The 22,533-nt window shown below is 37.7% G+C and overlaps 2 protein-coding genes across 3 annotated transcripts; one reads left to right on the forward strand and one right to left on the reverse strand.

The window, feature by feature from the left end:
* Positions 1 to 1,668: 1,668 nt before the first annotated feature.
* Positions 1,669 to 15,691, forward strand: LOC122085876 (phosphoglucomutase). Of its 2 annotated transcripts, XM_042654475.1 has the most exons (18): positions 1,669 to 2,013; positions 2,878 to 3,102; positions 3,353 to 3,422; positions 5,971 to 6,154; positions 8,123 to 8,175; positions 8,330 to 8,418; positions 8,673 to 8,909; positions 10,001 to 10,065; positions 12,101 to 12,161; positions 12,244 to 12,361; positions 12,438 to 12,519; positions 12,618 to 12,690; positions 12,770 to 12,831; positions 13,815 to 13,910; positions 14,010 to 14,164; positions 14,242 to 14,338; positions 15,113 to 15,190; positions 15,275 to 15,691. In XM_042654475.1, the coding sequence occupies exons 1-18, from the start codon at positions 2,007 to 2,009 to the stop codon at positions 15,380 to 15,382; spliced, it is 1,860 nt and encodes a 619-aa protein (XP_042510409.1). In that variant the 5' UTR covers positions 1,669 to 2,006; the 3' UTR covers positions 15,383 to 15,691. The 2 variants fall into 2 exon arrangements, with proteins under 2 accessions (XP_042510409.1, XP_042510410.1); XM_042654476.1 differs by lacking the exon at positions 2,878 to 3,102 and having other exon boundaries at positions 1,673 to 2,013.
* A 1,118-nt stretch (positions 15,692 to 16,809) lies between these two features.
* On the reverse strand, positions 16,810 to 21,267 carry LOC122085877. The gene is made up of 3 exons (XM_042654477.1): positions 20,938 to 21,267; positions 20,245 to 20,641; positions 16,810 to 17,321 (listed from the first exon to the last, which is right to left on the reverse strand). The coding sequence occupies exons 1-3, from the start codon at positions 21,116 to 21,118 to the stop codon at positions 17,033 to 17,035; spliced, it is 867 nt and encodes a 288-aa protein (XP_042510411.1). The 5' UTR covers positions 21,119 to 21,267; the 3' UTR covers positions 16,810 to 17,032.
* Positions 21,268 to 22,533: the final 1,266 nt, after the last annotated feature.

A 22,533-nucleotide genomic window follows, 5' to 3' on the forward strand; every position in this document is an offset into this window, starting at 1 on the left:
ATCCCAAAGATTTATTGAACCAAACACCCCCTAGGCATCCACACAACAACATTTTTATTGAACTGTGCAAGAACACCATTAGACTATGGAACTATGAGTAACTATACCCAGACGTTGGGCATTTTAAACAGAGGAACCACATAATCCATGTGGAAGTGTAGATCTACTGAGACATAAATCGGGTCTAAGCTTAAGTTGGAACCAATCAATAATAGTCAAACTTGACTATATATGACAATGACCTGAAAGAACTCAACCCTATAAATCATCCTACAAGATAAGAGAATTCAAAATCATAATATCAACCTCTAGGACTAATCATAATATGTTGTTACCGCTTTTATTCAAATGTGTGGCTTATTGAGTAGTTTACCCATCTGTGGGTTACCCAGATGGTTAGAGCGAATTGGGGATTGTGTGGATAGGCGCACGGTCTCAGGTTCGATTTCCCATCTGCTATTTAAGTGGAGACCACAGTGGTAGATTGCTGCGCTAGTCTCCCCGAGAATTAGTCAAGATGCAAGTAAGCTGGCCCGGGCACATTAGTTGAAAAAAAAAAAAAAAAAAACGAGTAGTTCTGATCAGTGAAGTCTTCATAGGGGGATTGCTTCAAGACTATCCATTACCATAAACACACCTTAGTGAGCATAATAAGCTAACTAACTGACTAAAACGGCTTTTTGAGAAGCATATTTGGCAGCATTGTCATTGGTGGAAGGGGATCACCCTGTGGTTTATTATAGGGGAGAGGTGTTTATCATTAATCTGCTTGATGAGTTTTTTTTTTGGTGGGATAAATATTTTATTCTTTTAATTCTTGCATTCATTTCAATAAGCCTTACGTTCCATTATGGGTAGTAAATCTTGTGTTCAATTGAAACTTAGATTTCAAACTTTAAGGGAGGAAGAGAGAGATAGACATAGATCTAAGTATATCATCGACATATCCAGATTTTCCCTTTTATAAATATGATCTTAAACATATTTTCTTCGTTGAAAAATTTTACTGGTATAAGATGGGTTATGGGAAAGGTTGAACAAACGACTTACCCCTAGACTTATGCTAGGCCTTACATAAGATATTAGGGTTGGTTGGGGAAGAGTGCGGTTGTCGATGAATCAGAAATTAAAAGGTTGTGTTGGAATCGATCAAGGCATATTCCAATTCTAATCTATTCGAATTAGTCCATCTTTGTGCAGATTTTAGACTGTGTTTGGTAGCCAAGAGAAGAAAGGAAAAGAAAAGAAAAAATCTAGAAAAGAGAAGTAAAGAAAAAAATAGAAAAAAAAAAATGAAATGATAAGGAAAAAAAATATCTATCTGGCTATAATAGAATAAAAGAAAAGAAACATTTTTTTTTTTTTTAATATCTTGTGCTTTAAGTAAGAATTTTTATGACAATTGGAGAAAATTCATTATTCCCACGATGAATTTTGAAATAAAAAATATATATATTTATTCCCCCGGTGAATTTTGAAATGAAAAAATATATATACTTTAACTCAAAATATAATAAAATTTCTTAAACAAAGAAAATAGTACAATTTTTATCATTTTTTTATTTTCTTTCCTATCCTTTTTTTTCCCTTTACATATCAAACACAGCGCAAATGCTTAGGGCAGATTCTGGCCGATTACAGTAAATTCCGAACCCCTGATTGGAAACGGTTGGTCTTGAAACGGATCCCGATTCAAGTTTTGAATCGTTGGTCGAAACCCGATGGTCGCACAACGTGATGGAGCAAGTAGGTACCAGTGTACCACACAGCGCACAGGTGGATCATGGTCCTCAATCCTCCTCTAGAACGATCGTAGACTTGGAAGTATCGAATGTAATCACCACGTACGTCTTTCCTGCAGGCCACCTACCCGGACTTTCATAGACTGCATACTTCCCACTCCCAGTGTGCTTTTACCAGATTCTGCTCATCCATTTCTTCTGCCTCTTCCCCGATTGGCCTTCGCGCAATCGCAGATCCCGTGTTTTCAAATTTCCATCTTTCCAATGGCAGGTAAAACCTAATCGCTTATTTGATCTTACCCTGCCTTTTTATATGGTTTTAAACTTATTACTATGATTTTCCTTTCGTCGATCTATATATTACATATATTCTCGTTTAGATGATGCATTTGGACAATTTCGTTGGTGGGCGCTGGCCTGTGTTGGATGTTTCGTTCCAATTTTATTAGATGACTATGAAAACCTTGAGAATTTGAACTCGTCTGATTGGGAAAAGTGGTTTGTTACTTGGTTAGACCTTAAAGATGCTTCCCTCTGGAGTTCTGAAATGCTTGAATCTGTTGAAAGCGCCTTAAGCCTGCTGGAGATATTTGTAATCAATCTATTTAGGGTGATAGGATGCTGATTTCATAGGTTTTCCTTGGAACAGTTGTATGGTTCCATAAACAGTGGAATTAAGAGCAAACCGAAAAAGAAGAGGGTGTTAGAAATCATTAGCACATGGGAGAGAAAAAAAGTAATGCAGTTTTGAGTTATATCTATGGCGTTCCATTGTTGTAGAAGTGTGATCATTTGACATTAGCTTGACAAAGATCTGTCCATTGAATGAGGATTTCCTATGTTCATCAGTAATAAGTGCAGACACAGTATGTGGTTCCAAGTTGATCAACCTCTTTCCTTTGGCAGCTGACGTAGGATTGAAGTAAATATATTACTGATACTACTATACTTTCACATTAATATTATTAAATCTCATGGATGTTCAGTTCTACTTAATATAACATGATGTAAATTGTTGTCTAATACATTCAGGAAAAAACACAAACCATTGAAAAGCAATCATGAGAGTTTCATTTCAAAATTTCGTTTAGCCCGCATGAACTTTAGAGCTGATAGTTTGCAAATTTGTATGCAGTGACATCAGGGAAGGTTGTCCAAAATGTTTTTATGGCACAATGTTGCCAACGGAATATTCAGTTGGACACCCAATATCGCAGGGACTCTTTCACCCCGAAAAAGTATAATTTACCTTCCTTTCGAGGATGGAAATTGGCGTGGACTGGCATGTTACCCATGCAGTTGCACTCCTTAGCTAAATACCAGAGTGGCCCTGAGAACCGCGGAAGTGTCTATTGCAACGGTCTGTTCTAGACTCCCACCTTTCAGGTTGATCTCTAGTGTACGGTTTAATTTTGTTAACCATGAAAATTATGCGGTTCCTGGAAACTGCAACATGGACTATTTTCCCGTCCTGTTGCTCTCTCTAGCGTCTCTTAGGTTTAGTTTTCATAGCAATTTTGGTCAGGAGAAGTAGCATTCATTTTAACCTGTATCATACAGTCATTTGCAAACCGCTTGTCTCTTTCACTAATTGGATTTTTATGTTGCAGCTGTTTCGTCTAGCAGCAGCACAACAATTTCACTTGAAAAGGTTGATTTTCGAAAACTTCAAAATGGAAGGTACAGATTTATGCCTTCTATGCATTTGCTTTACTTTTTTGAAGCAAATGCCTTCTATGCATTTGCTTCAAAATATGTAATATCTTATTTTTCTTGCCCGTATTCATTTGAATTTATAGTAAAACTATTCATTAGATGATTATTGTGTTTTTCATATTTTCATTGTTTACTGATGTCATTGCCCTCTGTAATTCAGAACATGTCATTTATATTATCTTCACATTTTAATTGTGGAGATAGGTGAGTAGGATGGTTGGTATTTATCATACATTAAAAGCCATTTACTAAGTACTCAGAGAGCTGTTGGCAAACTGAGAAATGTTGAGCTTAGCCAGTTTTTATAGGTTCCCTGCTTTTAGGTTAGGTACATAGGTTTAGAAAATTATGAACTTAACATAATGAACAAAAGCCTAAACCACCATGGGCTGGATTTGGTCCAAAACTTCTAAGTATGTATCGTACTATCATCACAGAAGAGGAATTTATGCATAGTCTGTTAATGTAGTGCCTGACTAAGCAGGCCATAATAGCTTCACTTGAGCCTCAAAATTTGATTGGTTAGTCTTTGAAAAATGAAAAGCATAGGAAACTCATTTGTTGACAGCCATAGTTAATCCTATGGTGGGGGTTAGGTAGGATGAACCCTAGGTTCAGGCTAAACATCCCTCTTGCAGGATCTCAAGTCACCCAAATCAGAAAGTCAACCTTCTCAGAGGAAGGTCAAACTTGAACCAACACTCACTAACATTTAAAATGGATGATACTCATAATACAACAGAGATTTAAGTGCTGGATTAATCACAATCAAAGAAGATTCAAATCTGAAACTCAAAATTCAAGAAATAGGAGAAATTCAATTGCACAAAATCAGACACTTAGATCCATCTCAACTTCTTTTCGAGTGTCAATCTAGGTTGGCTCATTCAATCCCAAAAATGTAAGTCGGATTCACTGGTTAGATTTTGAGTAATTAAAATTCTTCAGGTCTGACTCAAAATGGGACAGATTCAGGAGAAATCCTATGAAAATCATATGGCCATGAACTAATGATGACTACTATGTTGTGGTTGTCAGTTTTTTATTTTTATTTTGTGTGTGCCTGCCTGCCTGCCTGCCTGTGGGGGGTGTTAGAAATGATGTGGTAGTTGTTCATGCATCAGACTGTGGTATTGCCATTGATGATAATAATCGTGATGCTGACAAGAAATTTTGTCATATGGCCATGAACTATTGATTTTTTTTCTACTATTAGTTGATGCAGTGTATACTTTATTTGTGTGGTAGTTCTGTGTAGAGCCAAAAATACTGATGTTTGGGTTATTGATGAGTGCGAATAATGCAGAAGTAGGTTACAAGTAAACTACCCCAGCAGTTTATAACCCCAAATAACAACTCAAGACTAACTTTAGAGTATCCAGAAATAGACTAGGAGAATGAAGACGATATAAATTAGAAATATTCCCAACAAGTACAAGCAAAACCAGCTACCAAAACCAGAAAAAGAACTCAGACAATAGGAGAGAGAAAATGACCTGCACAGGGTCCAAGAGAGGGACATGCGGCTGAGCTTGGAGAGCTCAGTTGGAGCTGGGCTTCTGGTCGAAGATAGGGCCCACCAAGGGTACAAAAACCCCCAAAGATGATAGACTTCTGTCAGCTGGTTTTGGAGTTATGTATCTTCTTGATTTTCACACCTAGGAGAGAGAATCTGGAAGACTTTTGCAGAGACAGCAACTGGACTATCTGGACAGCTTCAAGAAGAAGACCGAGTGGTCCTACAGTGGCCTAGAACACCCCTGAACAGTAGCTCCCTGATCAGATTACAGAATAGGGGAGAGGAGAGAGATCGCAGGTCACAAGAGTGGAGAATTCATGCGTGTGCATCGATTCTGGTATTGATGCCTTGGACAGATCTGAAACTCTCTTAGCTCTTCACAATAACAGTAAACAGGGACAGCAAGTAATGAACAGAAACTGAATTAAAAGACAAAGGAAAAGTGAGGGAGAAGGGCTATCTCGGCTTGGGCTTCTCACTCACAGCTATCCCAACTGTTTTAAGCAATTGACTGCAATTTTCTTGTTTCAAATCTGAGGAATTAGAGTACATTAGCTCTTCTATATAAAGAGGGCAGAATAGCAATCATAACATGACTAGGTGCTAGTCTTCAACTAGGACTAGACATTACGTGATAGGAGTTGGACTCCAACTAGGACTAGAACTAGAACTCCAACATGGAGTAAGCAACTAACATTCACTAACTAAAAGTCTCTCATGAGCTGAGTACATCGATGGGCCCCATGGGCCTTATTAAATTAAATAACAACTTAATTAATTAAATGTAAATCGATGGGCCCAGTGTGCCCTTATTTTAATCACTTAAATTCCCTTATTTAAGCGGGGCGATAGTGACTACTTGGGCTAGGCTTTCTCCTGTGATAGCCTAGCCCATAGCATGGATCTACATCAGCGAATTTTACTTGAACAAGACTTATAACTTTTTGGAATGAGCATATTATGGATTTTGATGACTAATATTTTTCCATGCAGCGATATTCGGGGTGTTGCTGTTGCTGGTGTTGAAGGAGAACCTGTTAACCTCACCGAGCCAGTTACAGAAGCAATAGCTGCTGCCTTTGCTGCATGGTTGTTAAACAAAAAGAAAGCAGATGCATCTAGGCGTTTGAAAGTCTCAATCGGCCATGATTCTCGGATTTCTGCACAAAAACTACAGGTAGTTTTGTTCCTGATGTATTGAATATCAAATTTGAGATGATATAGTGGGCAAGCTTGTGGCGCAATGGTTAAGTTGCACTATCGCAACATGTTGGTCACAGGTTTAAAACTTGAAAACAGCCTCTCCTGTGAAGCAGGGGGTAAGGCTGTACATTTGCCTTTCCCAGACCTTGCAGTAGCGGATCCTTGTGCACTGGGTTGCTCTTTTTGTATTGGGATAATTTGATTTGGTAGTATTTGATGTTCATACTCCAAGTAATCCATGCAATGCTTCATATGGTCCTTCCCTCTTTTCACTTTTTAGTTTTCCTAATAAATTTCCTCCTTATCTCCGCTATTATTAGTTGTAGTGTTTCTGGTCGTCACCATTTCCACCACTAACTGGGGCATAATGAGAAAAAAAATTTATGAAGTGCTAATTAGTTATGTGGAGCCAAAAGTGTACTAACAGTTCATTTTTAGGTGAAACTCACCTTGGGGTTGAAGATACTCATGTAGGTTAATATTTTATTGGTCCTTCAAAGGAAACAAGTTGCATATGATGCTGTCTCTACTGAATAGTGTTACTATTACCAACTCCCTACCTTTTCTCTAATGTTCCATTGAGCTGCAAACTGGAAATCTTTCTTGTGTATTTGTATTTGTGCAAGGAATGAGATCTGTTTAAAGTCTAGAACTTAGGCCTGCAAATGGAGTAGTTTTCATCTGAGCTCCCTCCTTCAATCTACATTGAGGACAGAATTAGAAATGGACATTTTATGGTTCATTGATATGGCTAGGAGTAGGAGAGGGATTCCTCTGATATGATTAAGATAAATGCAGAAAACACTAACAGATGTACTGGTGAGGAGTGATATGGTAATAAATCTGCCCAAAACAGAGTATAGCGAGTACTGAGGAGAAAATTAAGATCACAATATCAAAAGTTCAGATCAGGTCCAAACCTGGATCGAGTAAGCCCACCAATCCTAAAAAATTAGAATAAATAGCTGATCTGATCCCAAGAGATTGCAGATGCAACACTGACCAAAAAACTGCAGAAAACAGGGTACCACCAGAACAAATCAGGCACAATTAAAACCTTGGATCAGCCTCATATAATGGTCAAAGGACCTTACAAACTTCAGAACAAAGTTTCATTAGCCTGTATTTGTAGAAAAATAATTCCTTTGATTGAATGCTTCCATGGAAAGCAAGTAGAATATAGCTGATGGAGAAAGACCCTAGTTAATCTTCATATCAATGTCACTAGGGCCTAAGCTTAATCAAAGGCAGCATAGGCTGCTGCATCCACAAGGATAATCCTTAAAGAGACTCTTAAAACAATCTCGTAGGTGATTGTATCACTGGTTAAGAGTGCTCTGATACCATGCGACAAGATCAGAACCTAAAACCAGCAATCACAATAAGGAGAAGACGAGACTGCCAAGTGAGCATAACAATTGATAATTTCTATTGATAAATCAAATATTACAAGTATACTAACTAACTAGAGAACAAATAGGAAATTACCGACTATAGCTAATAGAAACATAACACCACTGAACTAATGAGTAATGAGTAATGACTACCGCAGGGACAAGACAATAATACCACTGTGGACTGTGGTATTACAAGCATAACTTAACAGTTTTTTTAGTTAAAGGTTATATATGTTACTTATATAGTTGGGTTTTAGTTAGTCAGAATGGCAGTAGTATGTGTGTCTTTCTAGTTGTTAGTTCTAACTTTTCTTTTTCTATAAGTAGGAAAGTTGTTATACATACACATGCAAGTGAATAAAATGTATGATATTGGGAATAGAAGTTGATTTAATTTCTAGAAGGAGCTGTTTCTCTCTACTTCTTATGGTTGGAGGGTTGGGCTTGGAGCTATGGAAGAATAAGACTAGATGGAATAAATCTAGAGTTAATCATGAACTCATTAACTTCTTCTTCTTCTAAAAGTTTGATTGTCCAATTTTCAGGATGCGGTTTCTCGAGGAATTATTTATGCTGGCCTGGATGTTATTCAGTTTGGGTTAGTGATTTGCATAATTATTCATTATTTGTTTTGGATACTGTTTGTTTTTCATGTCTCTTAAGTGATCACAAGTGATATCTTCAAGTATACTTCTGCTCTTACTTGTTACTGATTATAACTGGACCCTGGGTATTTGATTCCTCTGTCGTAGGTTAGCGTCTACACCTGCAATGTTTAACAGCACAGTTACGGAAGATGAAGAGTTTTTATGTCCCGTTGATGGATCCATAATGATAACAGGTATCTTGCAGCATCTTTATTGGTTTCAGTAGCATATTGTAAGATTGGGTGCTCAATAATATGGCATTCTTGATCAGAACTGTCTACCAATTATACTATGTTAGACATAATTCTTTATTATGAAATGATCAGCTATCACTTGGCATACCCATTTTTGTAATTTCTTCGTTCTATGGCTTTTTGAAGGATTTTTTTTTGACCGTGGGATCAATCAACCAAGATTTGTTTTAACTGAGATGTATTTCTCCAAACAGCTAGTCATCTTCCGTACAACAGGAATGGATTTAAGTTTTTCACAAACTCTGGAGGACTGGGGAAAGGTGACATTATGGATATCTTGGAGCGTGCTGCAAGTATCTATGATAAATTTTCAGCTGAAGGTTTGAGAGCCTCAGAACAGTCAGCTTCTGCACTTATAAAAAGGGTGGACTACATGTCTGTTTACACTTCTGATCTTGTAGAGGCAGTTCGCAAAACTGCAGGGAATATCGGTAATATTCTGATAGATGTAGTAAAGTGATTCAAGAATTTGAAGTAATAAGCAGTTGTTTTGTAACCTGGATCGACCTATTGGTCATTCCATTGCCTGAGCATGTCTTTGGTTCTAATAATATGGATGAAAAAAATAAATTATTTTCTTTATTGACAAAACTCCCAACTGTTTTCTCACTCCAAATCATTTAATAGAAAATAAATGTTTCAAGGGAGTCCCCCCCCCCCCCCCCTTTTTTCATTAGATAGTTATAGTATTTTAAGAGAGTTGCTGTGAATTAGGTTCATGTTTTCCATTTGGGTTCTCCATTTTACCCATCATCCTTCAACATTTCTGTTAGGGCTCAAATTTTGCAGACATGTCCTTGTCTTCATCTGATCATGTCATTTGCAGTTCAAATGTTCAATCCTATTTCACCATGTGTAGGCATGATTCTATGAAAATTGTTTCAAAAACACATTTTTTTTTAGGAATTTTGACCATTAAAGAAACTGTTGGAATGACCTTTTAAATGGTGAACTATATGGTTGAGATGGCCACTAATTTTGACAAGTAGGTAGTTCAGAGAATTTTCCATCAGTCAACAGTGAGACTGACTAAATAATTCTTCCATGTGGCTAAAATTATCAATGGTGCTGGAAACCATTCTGTTACCACTAGTGCCAGAAATCTCTGTGTTTCCTTAAATAGAGTGCTAGTAATATTTGTCAATAGTTCAACTGGCTAGAAGAACCACTTGGAAAGTTCAATCTAGGTGAGTTGTGCACATTCACATCTGAAACAGATTGAATCATTAAGTCTCTGGTCACTATGTCAGTTGGTTTGACTGGGGCCAGCTGGTCAGTATGGGATATTAAAGACAATTTTTCTCATTATTACTATTATTCTTGTTGTTTTTACCAACTAATATGTTAATATCATCTGTTAATATCCTCTTTGGTATCTAGGTTGTCTGTGATCTATCTCCATTGTGCTCATAATTATTCTTACTAATATGTTAATATCATCTGTTAATATCCTCTTTGGTATCTAGGTTGTCTGTGATCTATCTCCATTGTGCTCATAATTATTCTTTATTTCTACTCTCAGATAAGCCCTTGGAGGGTTTTCATATAGTTGTTGATGCGGGCAATGGAGCAGGAGGTTTTTTTGCCGTAAGTTTATTTCTTATCTTATTCTCAATGATAAAATTATGAATTTCTTATCTTAATCTTAACACTCAAATTGAACTCTTGGACTGAAGGGTCTACACATACACGACCACATAAAATCATTTCATAAGTCAACTCAATTCAGACTAATCCCAACTTATTAAGGTCGCCTACATGAAATCATTTCGTAGTGCTGAAATATTCGTTAAAAGTTTGTTGGTAACACTTTTTCTTACTATCCAGCTTGTGGGCCTAAAAACTGAGTTGCAGCCTCCAATGAAGGTGCCTACATTGTTTTAGTTCTGAGCACCAATAAATTATAAGTTGCCTAAAAAATATCATCTGTGACTATCATCTGTGATGAAGCAGATTGGGAAGGCTGAAGGCATCTTCTCAAAGTTGTGGCTTAGTTCTTGGCCTTCTGCATGGTGGTGGCCTGTTTATCACTGATAATGGACCAGAGCTTTGGTGGACTTGGCTTTTGTTTCATGTTGAGATCTGAAGTCGAGGATTTAGTGAATGTGAGGAGTTGTTTGAGTTGAATGACCTAGGAACATGATTAAGAGTCCATGTTCATTCTGAATCAATGAAGCTGAATTGCTAATTTTTTTCCTTTTAATCTGAAGAAATTATGTGGCAGGTACTGGATCAGTGAAGCCTAGGTTGATCATACTATTAGGCTATGTTTGGAAGGCAAGAAAAGAAATAGAAAAAAATTTGATTTTTTTTTTAAAAGAGGAGAGATAGAACATTAACTTATCATTAGTGTCATTATGACTTTTGTCCTATTATGTTCTTCTTTTCTTGCCTTCTAAACATAACCTTAAAGAAGGGGGCCAAATAGCTTCTTGTTTTTGGCTCATTTATGTTCATTTTATTCGGGCCACTGTGATATATTGGGTTTAATAGTGGTGCTTGTTGAGTTTAGTCAACTTTACATTTAGATTCTTAATTCTAGTTATTTTCTTTCCTCAAGTTCTATTTTTAATTTTTAGAAATCTAGATTTGACCTTTGATTTTTGATTTTTATACGACGTTCTTCATCTTTCCTTGAGCCAGCTCATTAGAGGTCAAAATTTTCCCATTTTGCATGATTCTAGTGTCCTTTGAAAGTTATTTGGTTATCTTTTTGACAAGATGGAGCCCTGTGTATTTGAGTTTTCTTCAGGCAGTTATAGCCAAGATCAAGTTTATCAATGATGGGACTTCTTCTTGAGAATCATTTAGTTTGGTAATCCAAGAATCTATATACAATGTGATTTAATTTACCTTGATGGAGAAATGAAATATTTTTTTATTGCTTTATAGAGTTATTATAAAATGTGATTCAAACCCGTAAGTGCATTGCCTAGGTTGTTATTTTCTTTTTAATTCTTTTTGAAACTCTTTTGCAGACTACCTTTATACCATCTAGACCCTAGTTTTGAAGGTCATGATCCAACGAATTTTGGTTTAGGTCCATCTGGGATCTTGGATGTGCTGCTTCAATTCATCAGCACAGTGAATCCAATTTTCGGATAGGCATACCCTGCATTTAAACCTTCCGTATGTCTTACTCCCTATACTGTGCCTATTGAAGACATCGAAGCTTTCTTTGAGATTAACGTTTAACCTCAATGAGATCGTATGATACATAGCAATTTAGAAGTGATTTTCCTGTGGAACATGTTTTGATTCCCCTTTTCATAGCATATCAGGGACCTTGTTGGCCTTCTTTGATCTATAAATGTTCATTGGTGATTTTGGTCAGTAATTAGATAATTTGTGTTTGTTCATCGTATAACCTGAATCTCTACAAGTTTGCACTGAACCTATTTAAATATTCTCCAAAAAAGCCGATATCTTCTTGTATTGCAATCAAGTTGAACGAAGAATTTATACTTCCATAAAAAAATAGTCCCTGCAGACATACATGAAACTACTGCATGAACTTCTTAGTTAACTGCTACGCAAAAAACTTTGAATGGATGGAACAGCAGGGATGTTGAACCTTCTCTATACATTTTAACTATGGTTGATCTATTTTAATTTTTCTCAGGGAAAGGTTCTTGAACCTCTAGGAGCTATTACTACTGGCAGTCAGTTTCTAGAGCCGGATGGTAATTTCTGAATTTTGACTTCTTATGAGCCATTATTTTTTTTAAGAGATGTCATATCTAAAAAGTTGATTTTTGGCATCAGGTTTATTTCCAAATCACATTCCTAACCCAGAGGATAAAGTGGCAATGAGAGCCATAACCCAGGCAGTTCTTAACAACAAGGCTGATTTGGGCATCATTTTTGATACAGATGTTGACAGGTGATGGTTTCTTCTGATCATGTGTTTCATCTAATATGCATATAAGGTTTTTTTCTAAAAAATCTGTTTCTTTTAGATCTGCTGCTGTAGATTCTTCAGGTCATGAGTTCAACCGCAACCGCCTAATTGCTTTGATGTCTGCCATTGTTCTTGAGGAAGTAAGATTTCTCCCTGATGCATCTGTCCTCGGTGACAATGACATTTAAATCTCGTCTGAATGTTTAATAATATTTTGTTCTATTGTGTTCAAATGTAGCATCCAGGAACAACTATTGTCACCGACAGCGTGACGTCAGATGGGTTAACTACATTTATTGAAAAGACACTTGGTGAGGAACTGAAATATAAGAATATTCCATTTTTTCTGATGGATTATGTTTTTATTCTCATTGATTATAATGTCTGAAGGAGGAAAACACCACCGGTTCAAAAGAGGGTACAAAAATGTCATTGATGAAGGAATTCGCTTGGTGAGATTTTTTCTTTTACTTCACTTGCATTCAACTACTCATGCATGAGCTCTAGACTGTTTCTTACTCAAACATGTTTTATTTGATTTTCCTGGGAAGGTTTATGGTTCTCGTGTTTTATGACTACTTCTTAACTCTCTTTTTTTTTTCTTTTTCTTTGGTGGGGGGGGGGGGGGGGGGGGGTGTGGTGTGAAGTCTCAGCTCTTTTTTTCTAAGCTTCTGAATACTTGTGTTCCTTATATTGTAAATGATTTGAGGAATGGATGAAAATAGAGGTTTGCTACTTTGCTTATCGACTGGAAGTCCATGAATAATAGTCTACCTCAAGTAAGGTTTCAAAATGAGAATGGCTTGGTAGAATTACGCCTGTATGTATAGGTTGTAGAAGACAATGTCTTGGTGGACGGATGCTTTGAGGTAATGAAGGATATGTGGTATGGTATCCCATTGGTCAATTATACATGCTTAAACTCCACTGTACAGTCTTTAATTTTTTTGTTAATGACTATACAGATTTATGCGATAGGTAAGAATTCATGTACAGATGTTATGAAAACATATTCAGAAATGCCTTTCACTGTTTTATTAAAAAAGTATGAATGATATTAGAATCATTTTCTTCAGATAACCATGAGGTAAGGGATGGTTTTAGATGCATTGTTTTGTTCTAATACATAAATTAGTACGAATCTGAATTCTGATCTTTTTTATTTATCCTCTTCTATTTTGTTAATTTTACTTAAAGATCATATCTTAATCTCTATCCTTGATTCTGGAGTAGTTTTCTGCTTCCTGAAGGTTGATGCATAATAACAGTAGATCTCTCTCTCTCTCTCGTTTAGTCGTTTGGGTAGCTTTCAATTTTAACTTTGCTTTTCTTCCCCTTTTTTTTTTTTGTTTTTTTTCTCCTTTCCCTTATACACCAGAGCTATCAGCTTTCCTGCAGAAACATTACTTAACTGAAGCTAAAACAATGTTGACAGAACTCTATTGATGTGGAATCACATCTGGCTATTGAAACCAGTGGCCATGGAGCCCTCAAGGAGAACTTTTGGCTTGATGATGGTGCATACCTTATGGTAGGAACTAATCCTTACAATCTACATGAAGGTTTTGTTCCATTTTACAAATTCTGTTATCCTTATTTTCCTTCTTATCGTCTCTGGTTTTCGCTGCAGGTCAAGCTCCTAAATAAACTTGCTTCAGCTAGAGTTTCTGGAACGGGTACTGGCAGCAAAGTTCTTACTGATCTGGTAGAGGGTTTGGAGGAACCAGCTGTTGCAGTTGAACTTCGACTGAAGATAGATCAGAACCATCCCGATCTCAAAGGAGGGTATGCTTGATGGTCATCTTATTTTTAACTAGATGGCTCTTTTGCATTGTGGATTCATTTAAAAATTTTCCTTTCAGATCTTTCCGGGAATATGGAGATGCGGTTCTGAAACACTTGGAGAACACAACTTGTTCAGATCCAAAGCTTCAGAAGGCACCTGTTAATTATGAGGGAGTAAGCTAACAACATAGAGAAAAATATCAATTGCTGTGAATCTTTCTTTTTTCCTTTTTAATTTCGTTTGGGGCTGGTGGTGGTCTGGGGGGGTGATCTGAGTGTATGTTTATCTATCAACTCCCGAATAGGCTATATGATAGGGAAAAACAATTACTTGTAGTCCTGAGACTGCATACACACCCCTCCCCTCCTGGGGGTGAGGGTGTTCAAGAATGTCAGTTGGCATGGAGGACTTCTGGGAATACACATGGATGAATGATGAACACTCACATATCATGAAGTGGTTGGACATATTCATTGTCTCAGTTGATTGTAAGTCAGAAGTATATAAATGCAGTTCAGGAAGTGCTGGTGCATGTGATATCTGTGTGAATTCAAACTCAACTTCAAATGACAGTAGGGAGCCTTTTTAATTTCTGTTTGTTGGTGTGAAGTCCTTTTCCTTAAATGAAAAATGGCTGGTAGTAAATTAAAGTAGGTTGTCTTCTACATACAGATTTTGAAAAAAATAGTGGATCCTTCTGTAAAACTCTTGTGTACCTTCATCTTCTACATATGAAAAAAAATATATATTATATTTATTGTATAATTAGAAATTCTTAAAAAAAAAAAAAAAAAAAAAAAAAAAAAAAAAAAAGAACCCTTGCTATAGGCTTTGTCTATCAGGAAAACAATAAGCAAGATAGGACAGTTATAAGAAGAATTCTGTTTATGGCTTAAGAGAACCACATAATTGCATCTTTCCTTATATCTCACACTTTGTGTAAACAGGTTCGGGCCTCTGGCTATGGCGGGTGGTTCCTTCTTAGACTCTCTCTTCATGACCCTGTTTTGCCCCTCAACATTGAGGTAAATTCTACTCTTACGATGTCTAAAGATCCAGCTATTGCATAATAGGACATATGTTGATTTGCATAATGACAAATATTGCAGGCTCCAAGCAATGAGGATGCTGTGAAGCTTGGACTTGCTGTGCTTGCTGCTGTAAAAGATTTCGTGGCTTTGGACACATCTGCCCTGGACAAGTTTGTCCAAGTTTAAATTCAAGAGCTTTACACAGCAGTCGCCAGTGAAGTCCCTACTGTGTTCCCATGCTTCCCCTGGGATGATCCTTTGGTGGAGTAGTGGATGTTGAGGTGCTTCGTAGATTTCAATGAGTTTTTGATACTCCTGTTAGTGAGACCACATCAAAGTAGCCTTCACTTTTAACTGGCTTGTTGTAGAGTTACAGAGAACTAGAAAAAACAAGTTTCCCATCTTTCGGCAGAAGATTCACAAGATATTGCGACTTTTCTTTGTTGTGCTATTTTACCTTCCAAATGTTAGTCGAATTTTTGTTGTCCACACTCATTCATATGTGTGCTTTATTTATTTATTTATTTTTATTTTTTGAGAGATGGGAGTGGGGGTAACTGGTGTAAGAATGACGGGGGAGAATGAAAGGAAACCTGTTTTAGAACTGCAGAAAAGAATGAAAAGAATCACCATCTTACACCTACTTGCAAAATTTCTGTATACTATAATTTGTGTTATTTTAGCGCCCTAACACATCTAAATTTCTACTGAGATTACTTGGATTCAAGGAGCACAATTTTGTCCGTACCAGTGGATCAGAATGGTGTCCTTCCAAATTGAAACGGAAGAAATAAAAGGGCAGACATTTAATGATGGAAAAGAGAGGGAGTCAGGATAAGAGGACCTGGGCCTGGGTGTGTGAGATGAGTGGACATGGCCAGAATGTAACCCCATGAACTTTAGTATTGGTAAAAAGTTAATGAAATTTGATTGTCGTCGTGGCTTTACCAAGATTCTACAAGCCAGTCTGGAGTCTTGCCCCTGTGATTGAATTGGCTTCAGCTGTAAAGGACACCTCCGGGATCCCCAAAGGTAACTTGAGACTGGGTGGCAGTCGAAGCAGCATTAACTAGTTGGTTTTCTTATGAACACTGAGCAGGTGCAAGACCAGCAGAGTTGTACCAAGCCCGTAACTGAGTGAATCGTTGATTGTGCCCTTAAGGCATCCACGTCGATCGGATTCTTCAACCCAACCACGCAATTGATCACCTGATTCATTTCTGGCTGCAAGAAGAATCTCCCAACAAGTGTTCTCTGAGTGCCGCTACGTCCCTTCCGTCTTAAAAAGCAATAGATAATAGGAAGCTGCAATTTTTCTTTTCTCATTTCCTATCTCATATTAGGAGGAAGTGGAATTTTTCTGCAAGGAAATTTTCTAGGGGAAAGGGCCATATCATAGTAGATGCCGCCAAAAGAGTCGTTTTAGTAATATGCATCAATGCTTGCCTGAAACGATAGAACATGATCAGAGTAGTCTCAGTTTTTTTGTAGAAGAACTTGGATGTCACTCTGTTAAATGGCAAGCATTGCCCAACCCTGCTGTGGGTCAAGGAAAAGCAGCATATCAGCATATCACCTCTTCATTAGCAATAAAATATGAGAGCTATCCATGAACAATGAAAGATCAATGTGAATGCACTAATGTGGCTTGAAGAAGCTGAGACAAACACCGAACAACATTCATTTACATATCAAAGGAAGCCCTACAACATATCATTCAACATTCTTTTACAAAGCTATTAGATGTAGTTCCTCGACAATAGTTTACATACATATATACAGAAGCTAACCCAAAATAATCTTTTTCTTTTTATATTTTAACTCTGCAAAAATGAGTCAAGTCGGTGTTGGGGTGGTTAGTAGCTTCATCATGAAATTGAACTCGATATTTGGTGAGGTCTTGGGTTGGGGCCACTTTGCTCGTTCTGGCACCTCTATACATTTGAATCCCTGACCTTTATACAAATGAGTAGCAGCAGGGTTACTCACATCGCAGTGCAGTGCCATGGCACGACAACCCCAGCTCCTTGCTTGTGCCTCTGCTGCTGCTATAAGCCTCTTTGCTATCCCCCTGCGCCGATCCCTCTCACGTACTGCAACATTTGAGATGTATGCAATGCCAGTCCTGAAGAAATTGTTTAATGTCCGAGGTGAGAAAGATGTTAAAGAACACACAGACTTTGCCACTTGTATGATAAAAAAAAAAGTATTCAGCTTTCATTTGGACATCTAGCAGTGTCCTTTAGAACTAGAACTTGCCAGTGATTTTGTTTGTGGAAGAGATTCTTGCCATATCAGCTGCCACATATTGAAATCCTCTAATAGGAATGCAAGCAAGTTCCATCCAAAGAGAATCCTGGCCTCATTATATGAGGCCCCATTTGATAATGTTTTTCCTTCCCTTTCTTTTTTTTTTCAAAGAGAGAACTGTTTTGTTGTTTGCCAAACATGGGTCCTCTCCAGTCACTTGAGAGAGTCGTGCCAATTTTTGTTTTTCCACTTTTGTTGTTGATAAAAAAAAAATGTTTAATATTCATGTAAAATTTTCAATTTGATTCCAAGTTTTGGAAAGCAAGCTCAGCCCAGCACAACTGATCCATGGGGGCTTCGACAGGCACAGGCCCAATCCTAAGCCTACCCCAAAGCTTGGGGCGGGGGCAGGAGAGAGAGAGAGAGAGAGAGAGAGAGAGAGAGAGAGAGAGAGAGAGAGAGAGAGAGAGAGAGAGAGAGAAAGGGGCGAGGGGGTTGAGACTTGAGAGGAAATAAGGTTGGGTGGTTTATATTTTAAAGTATTTTTTGAAAAAAAAAATGCCCTTTTTTGTTTCCAAAAACAAAACAGTTTTTCAAACCAAAGGTATTACCAAACTTGTATCGTGTGACAAATGTTCTTCCCTTTTTCAAAACAAGAAAACAGTTTTCCCAAATATTATCAAACAGAGACTTACGTGTTTTTATTTTATTTTATTTTTTTGTGGGCGGGGGGTGGGGTTGCATTCATACAAACATGTCCACATGTATGAAAATTAAATGACAAAAAGGCAAACATACACACACATAAATAAATATATTCTGGATGCTTCTTGGCCCATTAGCTGATATTCAACAGTAAAAGATCATCATCATACCAGAGATGATAGATCAAAGAGTCTGAAGAACACATAACAGTAGGTAGCGGTTTTGGTTCTTCATTTATAATCTATTGTGACAACTGCATGAGCATGTGAGAGATTTCAAATTAGACACCTGATATGTTTTCATTGGGAATCAAGTCTCATGTAAACATGTCATCAATTTTTCATGACAATGCATTTTTATCAATCAATTTCACATTCAAATGTACTATAACTATTATGTTGCAGTTCTCTCTGTTCATTGACTCCTAACAAAGAAGCCATGCTGGCACTATGTGTTAGAACCAAAATTATTCAACTTCTTCAAATTTCTCCCCTCAAAAAGGGTATGGAATTCCTCGTGTCAAACAATAAATGCAGAGTTTATTAACCAAATCAATTCCTTCACCAATTCAAGATTCATTCAGGCATATGAAAAAATGTTAAAATGTAAAAAGACATATCACTAAACTTAGAACAAGAAGGTGCCAGCAGAAGTGTGCAGTCAAGAATTACCATCAGTACTGAAGTGAAGGTGATACATCAATGTTTACATGATGATGCTGCATCCAAATTTCATGCTCGGTCTCAAACTTCTAACATTCAATTCTTTTCAATGCTATCAAATGAAGAACCTTGAAATTTGAAATTCTCTTGGAATGTCTGAGAAACTTGGCATTTTGTATGTATAGCAAAATTGGTCAGATTTCAAAGGGTTGAAAATTAGAAAATAGCCAGAAATCAAAATGAATTTTCCGATGCTATCAAATGAAGCTTGGTCTCATGGGGAACCCAGCAGCACAGCCATCAATACAATTCACAGCAATCAATCAATTCCTATAAACCTAAGCAGAATGTATTATTTGATAGTTAAAATATGGCAGGATGACATTACATGAAGATAATTTAGGTTTTCTGTCTCAGCAAAGAATAGAGATCCATTATACTGACCATATGAATTATTGAACACCTGGTCCAACGAATTATGAATCTTTCATTGAAAACATTCAATTGGAAATAACCTAGCATGTTGAAAGTAAACATGGATGGCACTGTTTTCAGTCAAACTCTCTAAGGAGATGAAAGAGACTAAAGGCTTTCTCCAGGAAAGAGGAAGTAACATATCTTGAAGCAAGACTATATAGCATGCTGGTATCAATGCGGGTGAGATGTAGAAACTTCAATGGGATGCCTTTTTTTGGGAAGGAAAGGAAGATAAACAAAGTATAGCTTAGTGGATTGGAAAGAGGTGTGCAAATTAAAATTTTAAGTCATATATATTCTTTGGTTCCGGCAACCGTATCCTGGGCTGTGCAATTCTTTAAGAATGAGAACTGCATGGAGGGAAGTAATACAACAAAAAAAATGGAACCCTATATTGGTCTTGGGAGGTGAGGACAGTGTTTTCATCCACATGGAGCTTGCATATGAAAGGGAGCAATGAAGTCTTGTGACAATGTGGCTTTCTGAACAAACAATATGGTGGCTCGTCATGACAACACGTGGGAAGATGATTATTACAGAAGGGAAAGTCTTGGTGACCTTTTTCCTAAACACCGCCGTGTTCAAGAAAATGTTGAGGGTAGAATGGAATGGAACCCACAATTTAGAAGAGCTCTTAATTCGAGGAGCCCCCTTGGGAAGTTCTCAGGCATCATGCAAGGGTTTGAAATAAAGTAAATAACTATTAATTTGTGATATACATGAGAGCTAATTGGACAAAACATGTCATATCGGAGACACAGACAGAGTAGAGACTAGAGAGATTACCAGCAGGAACATAATTTTTGAATCAACAATGGCCTAATAAGGAAAGCTAAAATCAGGCAAGCATGTAAGATTTCCGTCAAAGATAAACGCTTCATCTAAACCACTAGCATCTGATAGTGAGATTAAGGTTCCAAAGAGAGTCACGGGAAAGAAAAGAAGATAACTCACCTTCTCTGGCGGAGTGGTCCTCTGCGCGGAAGGAAGTCAGCCGCAGTGTCAATTGTTAATATCCCAGCGACATATCCCTTATCAAAGCTGAATTTCCCTTCGAAACCTCCTGCTTTGAAGTCCTCCGCACCGCCGAAGAAGTTATCATCATCCACGGAACCGCCAACATCGGCAACAAGACACGTCCTTCTAGAGCCAGTGGGAGAAAACCCCGTTACCATGGCCATCAATCGGTCAACTCTGAGGACCAAATCTAAAGGGAAGGAGTAATCGGGGAAGAAGGAGCTACAGTGAGTCTCGGCCACTTCCCAACAGTCCTCCAACCTCGCCTCCCGTACCACAATCTCAGGACAGACCGTCGGAAACAATTCAACCGCTTCACTGGCTCTGGAAATTCCTACACCGAGAATTTGGTCAACTCATTGAAAAAGCATAGAGACCTCGTAACGCATTGCTTTTTCTCAAATCTTGCAGCAAATTTCGTTAAATTTCCGTCATTAAGAAACAGATTTATATCAAATTGTTTAGATTCATAAACCTACAGAGCTATGCCTCGGGGAATTCCCATATTCAGCATAAAAAATTTAGCTCAGTGAACCAATTATCGAGGAAATCCGAATAGAGAGAAGAAGGTACAAGTAAAGATTTCGAAAAAGAAGGAGAAAGAAATCCTAAAGACGAGTTTAGATATACCTGATCGCGGGGAAATGCAGAGACACGAAGATCGAGAGGTTGGACCATCATCCACAAAGCTTGGGAAAGCAGGGAGCTGCTTCCTGTAGTGGAGAGAGGCTGTTTTGGTGAGGTTGCTTATGTTGGGGTTGAGTAAGGTGGGCAATGGAGATGCAGAGATACCAAATGGTACGGTTCTCATTTCTTTGTCTGCTCCACTTAATTTACTTTCCCTTTTTTCTCTCTGTACTCTCTACCTCTAAGTCTCTATAGTGATGAGAGATCTGATTGCCGATCCTGCGTCCAGAGCGGAGAAAAGGCCTTTTCACTCTGACTCGGCGCCGTGGAAAAGAATCAACAAATTCCTGCGGTTTTATAGGGCCATTCTGTGACGTACGGATATGTATCATAAGACACGAAGAATCAGGGACTTAATTATCGGCGATCGGGTCGGTGTCGATCTCCGCTGATGCCGATTCCGGATCGGTATGGGCTTCGACCAGGGATGAAAATCCTCTGCTTTTCTCATCCCTGTTTTTCCTTGTTTTGTTACCTGTAGAACACGATATGTGGACAACTTTAAGATCAACGGTCAAGGTTGGGTGAGGATTATTACATCCGGTGCGTTGGTTTTAAAGTTGTCCACGTGTCGTGTTCTGTAGATAGAAAAACAAGGAAAAACAGGGATGCGAAAAATAGAGGATTTTTTTCCTTCGACCAGTACCACTGATACGTCATTCATTGGAAAGAATCCCTCACTAACAGTAACGGGACTTGGGTTTTAAAAGGACTGAATTGGGATCCATACACGGTTTCAAAAATCGAAATCGCATTTGTCCATTCAGTTGTGATGACTCATGACCGGTACCGACTCGGATGTGCCGGAGTGATCCATTCAAATGTTTTTGCGTTGGATAATTGGATTATCAATTTTGAGACGCGGATAGTAATGTTTTTGGGATCGATTCTAGATCGGATTCAGTAAAGACCGATTCAAGCTCGATTTAAAGTTTAAAAATCTCTCGATCCAGATCTGTTTTTCTTTTTAGGGTGATATATTGGAATTAGTCAAGAATATGCCATAAACCTAAAAATTTAGTATGGATCAATTGATTTGGATTGGAAAAAATTTGGATCAGCAATTTGCCGCCCAAATACTGCTTGTACTGAAGCAGCATGCACGAAATGACTACACTGTTCCATCTTTATATGTTCTAAAGATGTTTTGCACTTGTGCTTTCATTGGTTAGCGCATGTTTCTTGCTCTCGAGGCTTGACTGACTATAGTCTAATTTCTTACAAAAAAGTCTGATACAATCTGATACGTATCAGCATGAGATGTTGGCGATGACCGATACCATAAACATCCATAGTATTTTTCCCTTTTGTATGTGATATATCCACTTAATCTGGACAATATGAGGATGCGAGTTTTGTTAAACAGCAAATAAGAGATACTAGGGTTTTGGCATAGCATGTGGCTTGTGGAACCTAGATGCAAGAATTACATAACCTTATCTCAAAAATATCGAGCTGTTTTGACAAGGCATCACCGCGATTATTATCCACATGTCAGACTTCGTGGGCCATTTAAACCACATGATCAAACAAATATAG

The sequence above is a fragment of the Macadamia integrifolia genome, chromosome 8 (assembly GCF_013358625.1).
Source record: "Macadamia integrifolia cultivar HAES 741 chromosome 8, SCU_Mint_v3, whole genome shotgun sequence".
Lineage (NCBI taxonomy): Eukaryota > Viridiplantae > Streptophyta > Magnoliopsida > Proteales > Proteaceae > Macadamia > Macadamia integrifolia.

Excerpts from the sequence above, each read along its gene's own strand:
- LOC122085876 (XM_042654475.1), top strand. Across the intron at positions 12,832-13,814 it reads TTGATGAAGGAATTCGCTTG|AACTCTATTGATGTGGAATC; the intron begins GTGAGATTTTTT and ends CAATGTTGACAG. Across the intron at positions 15,191-15,274 it reads TTTTGCCCCTCAACATTGAG|GCTCCAAGCAATGAGGATGC; the intron begins GTAAATTCTACT and ends CAAATATTGCAG.
- LOC122085877 (XM_042654477.1), bottom strand. The coding sequence starts at position 21,118 with ATGAGAACCGTACCATTTGGTATCTCTGCATCTCCATTGCCCACCTTA. Across the intron at positions 20,642-20,937 it reads CTGCATTTCCCCGCGATCAG|GAATTTCCAGAGCCAGTGAA; the intron begins GTATATCTAAAC and ends TTCTCGGTGTAG. Across the intron at positions 17,322-20,244 it reads GGACCACTCCGCCAGAGAAG|GACTGGCATTGCATACATCT; the intron begins GTGAGTTATCTT and ends CAATTTCTTCAG.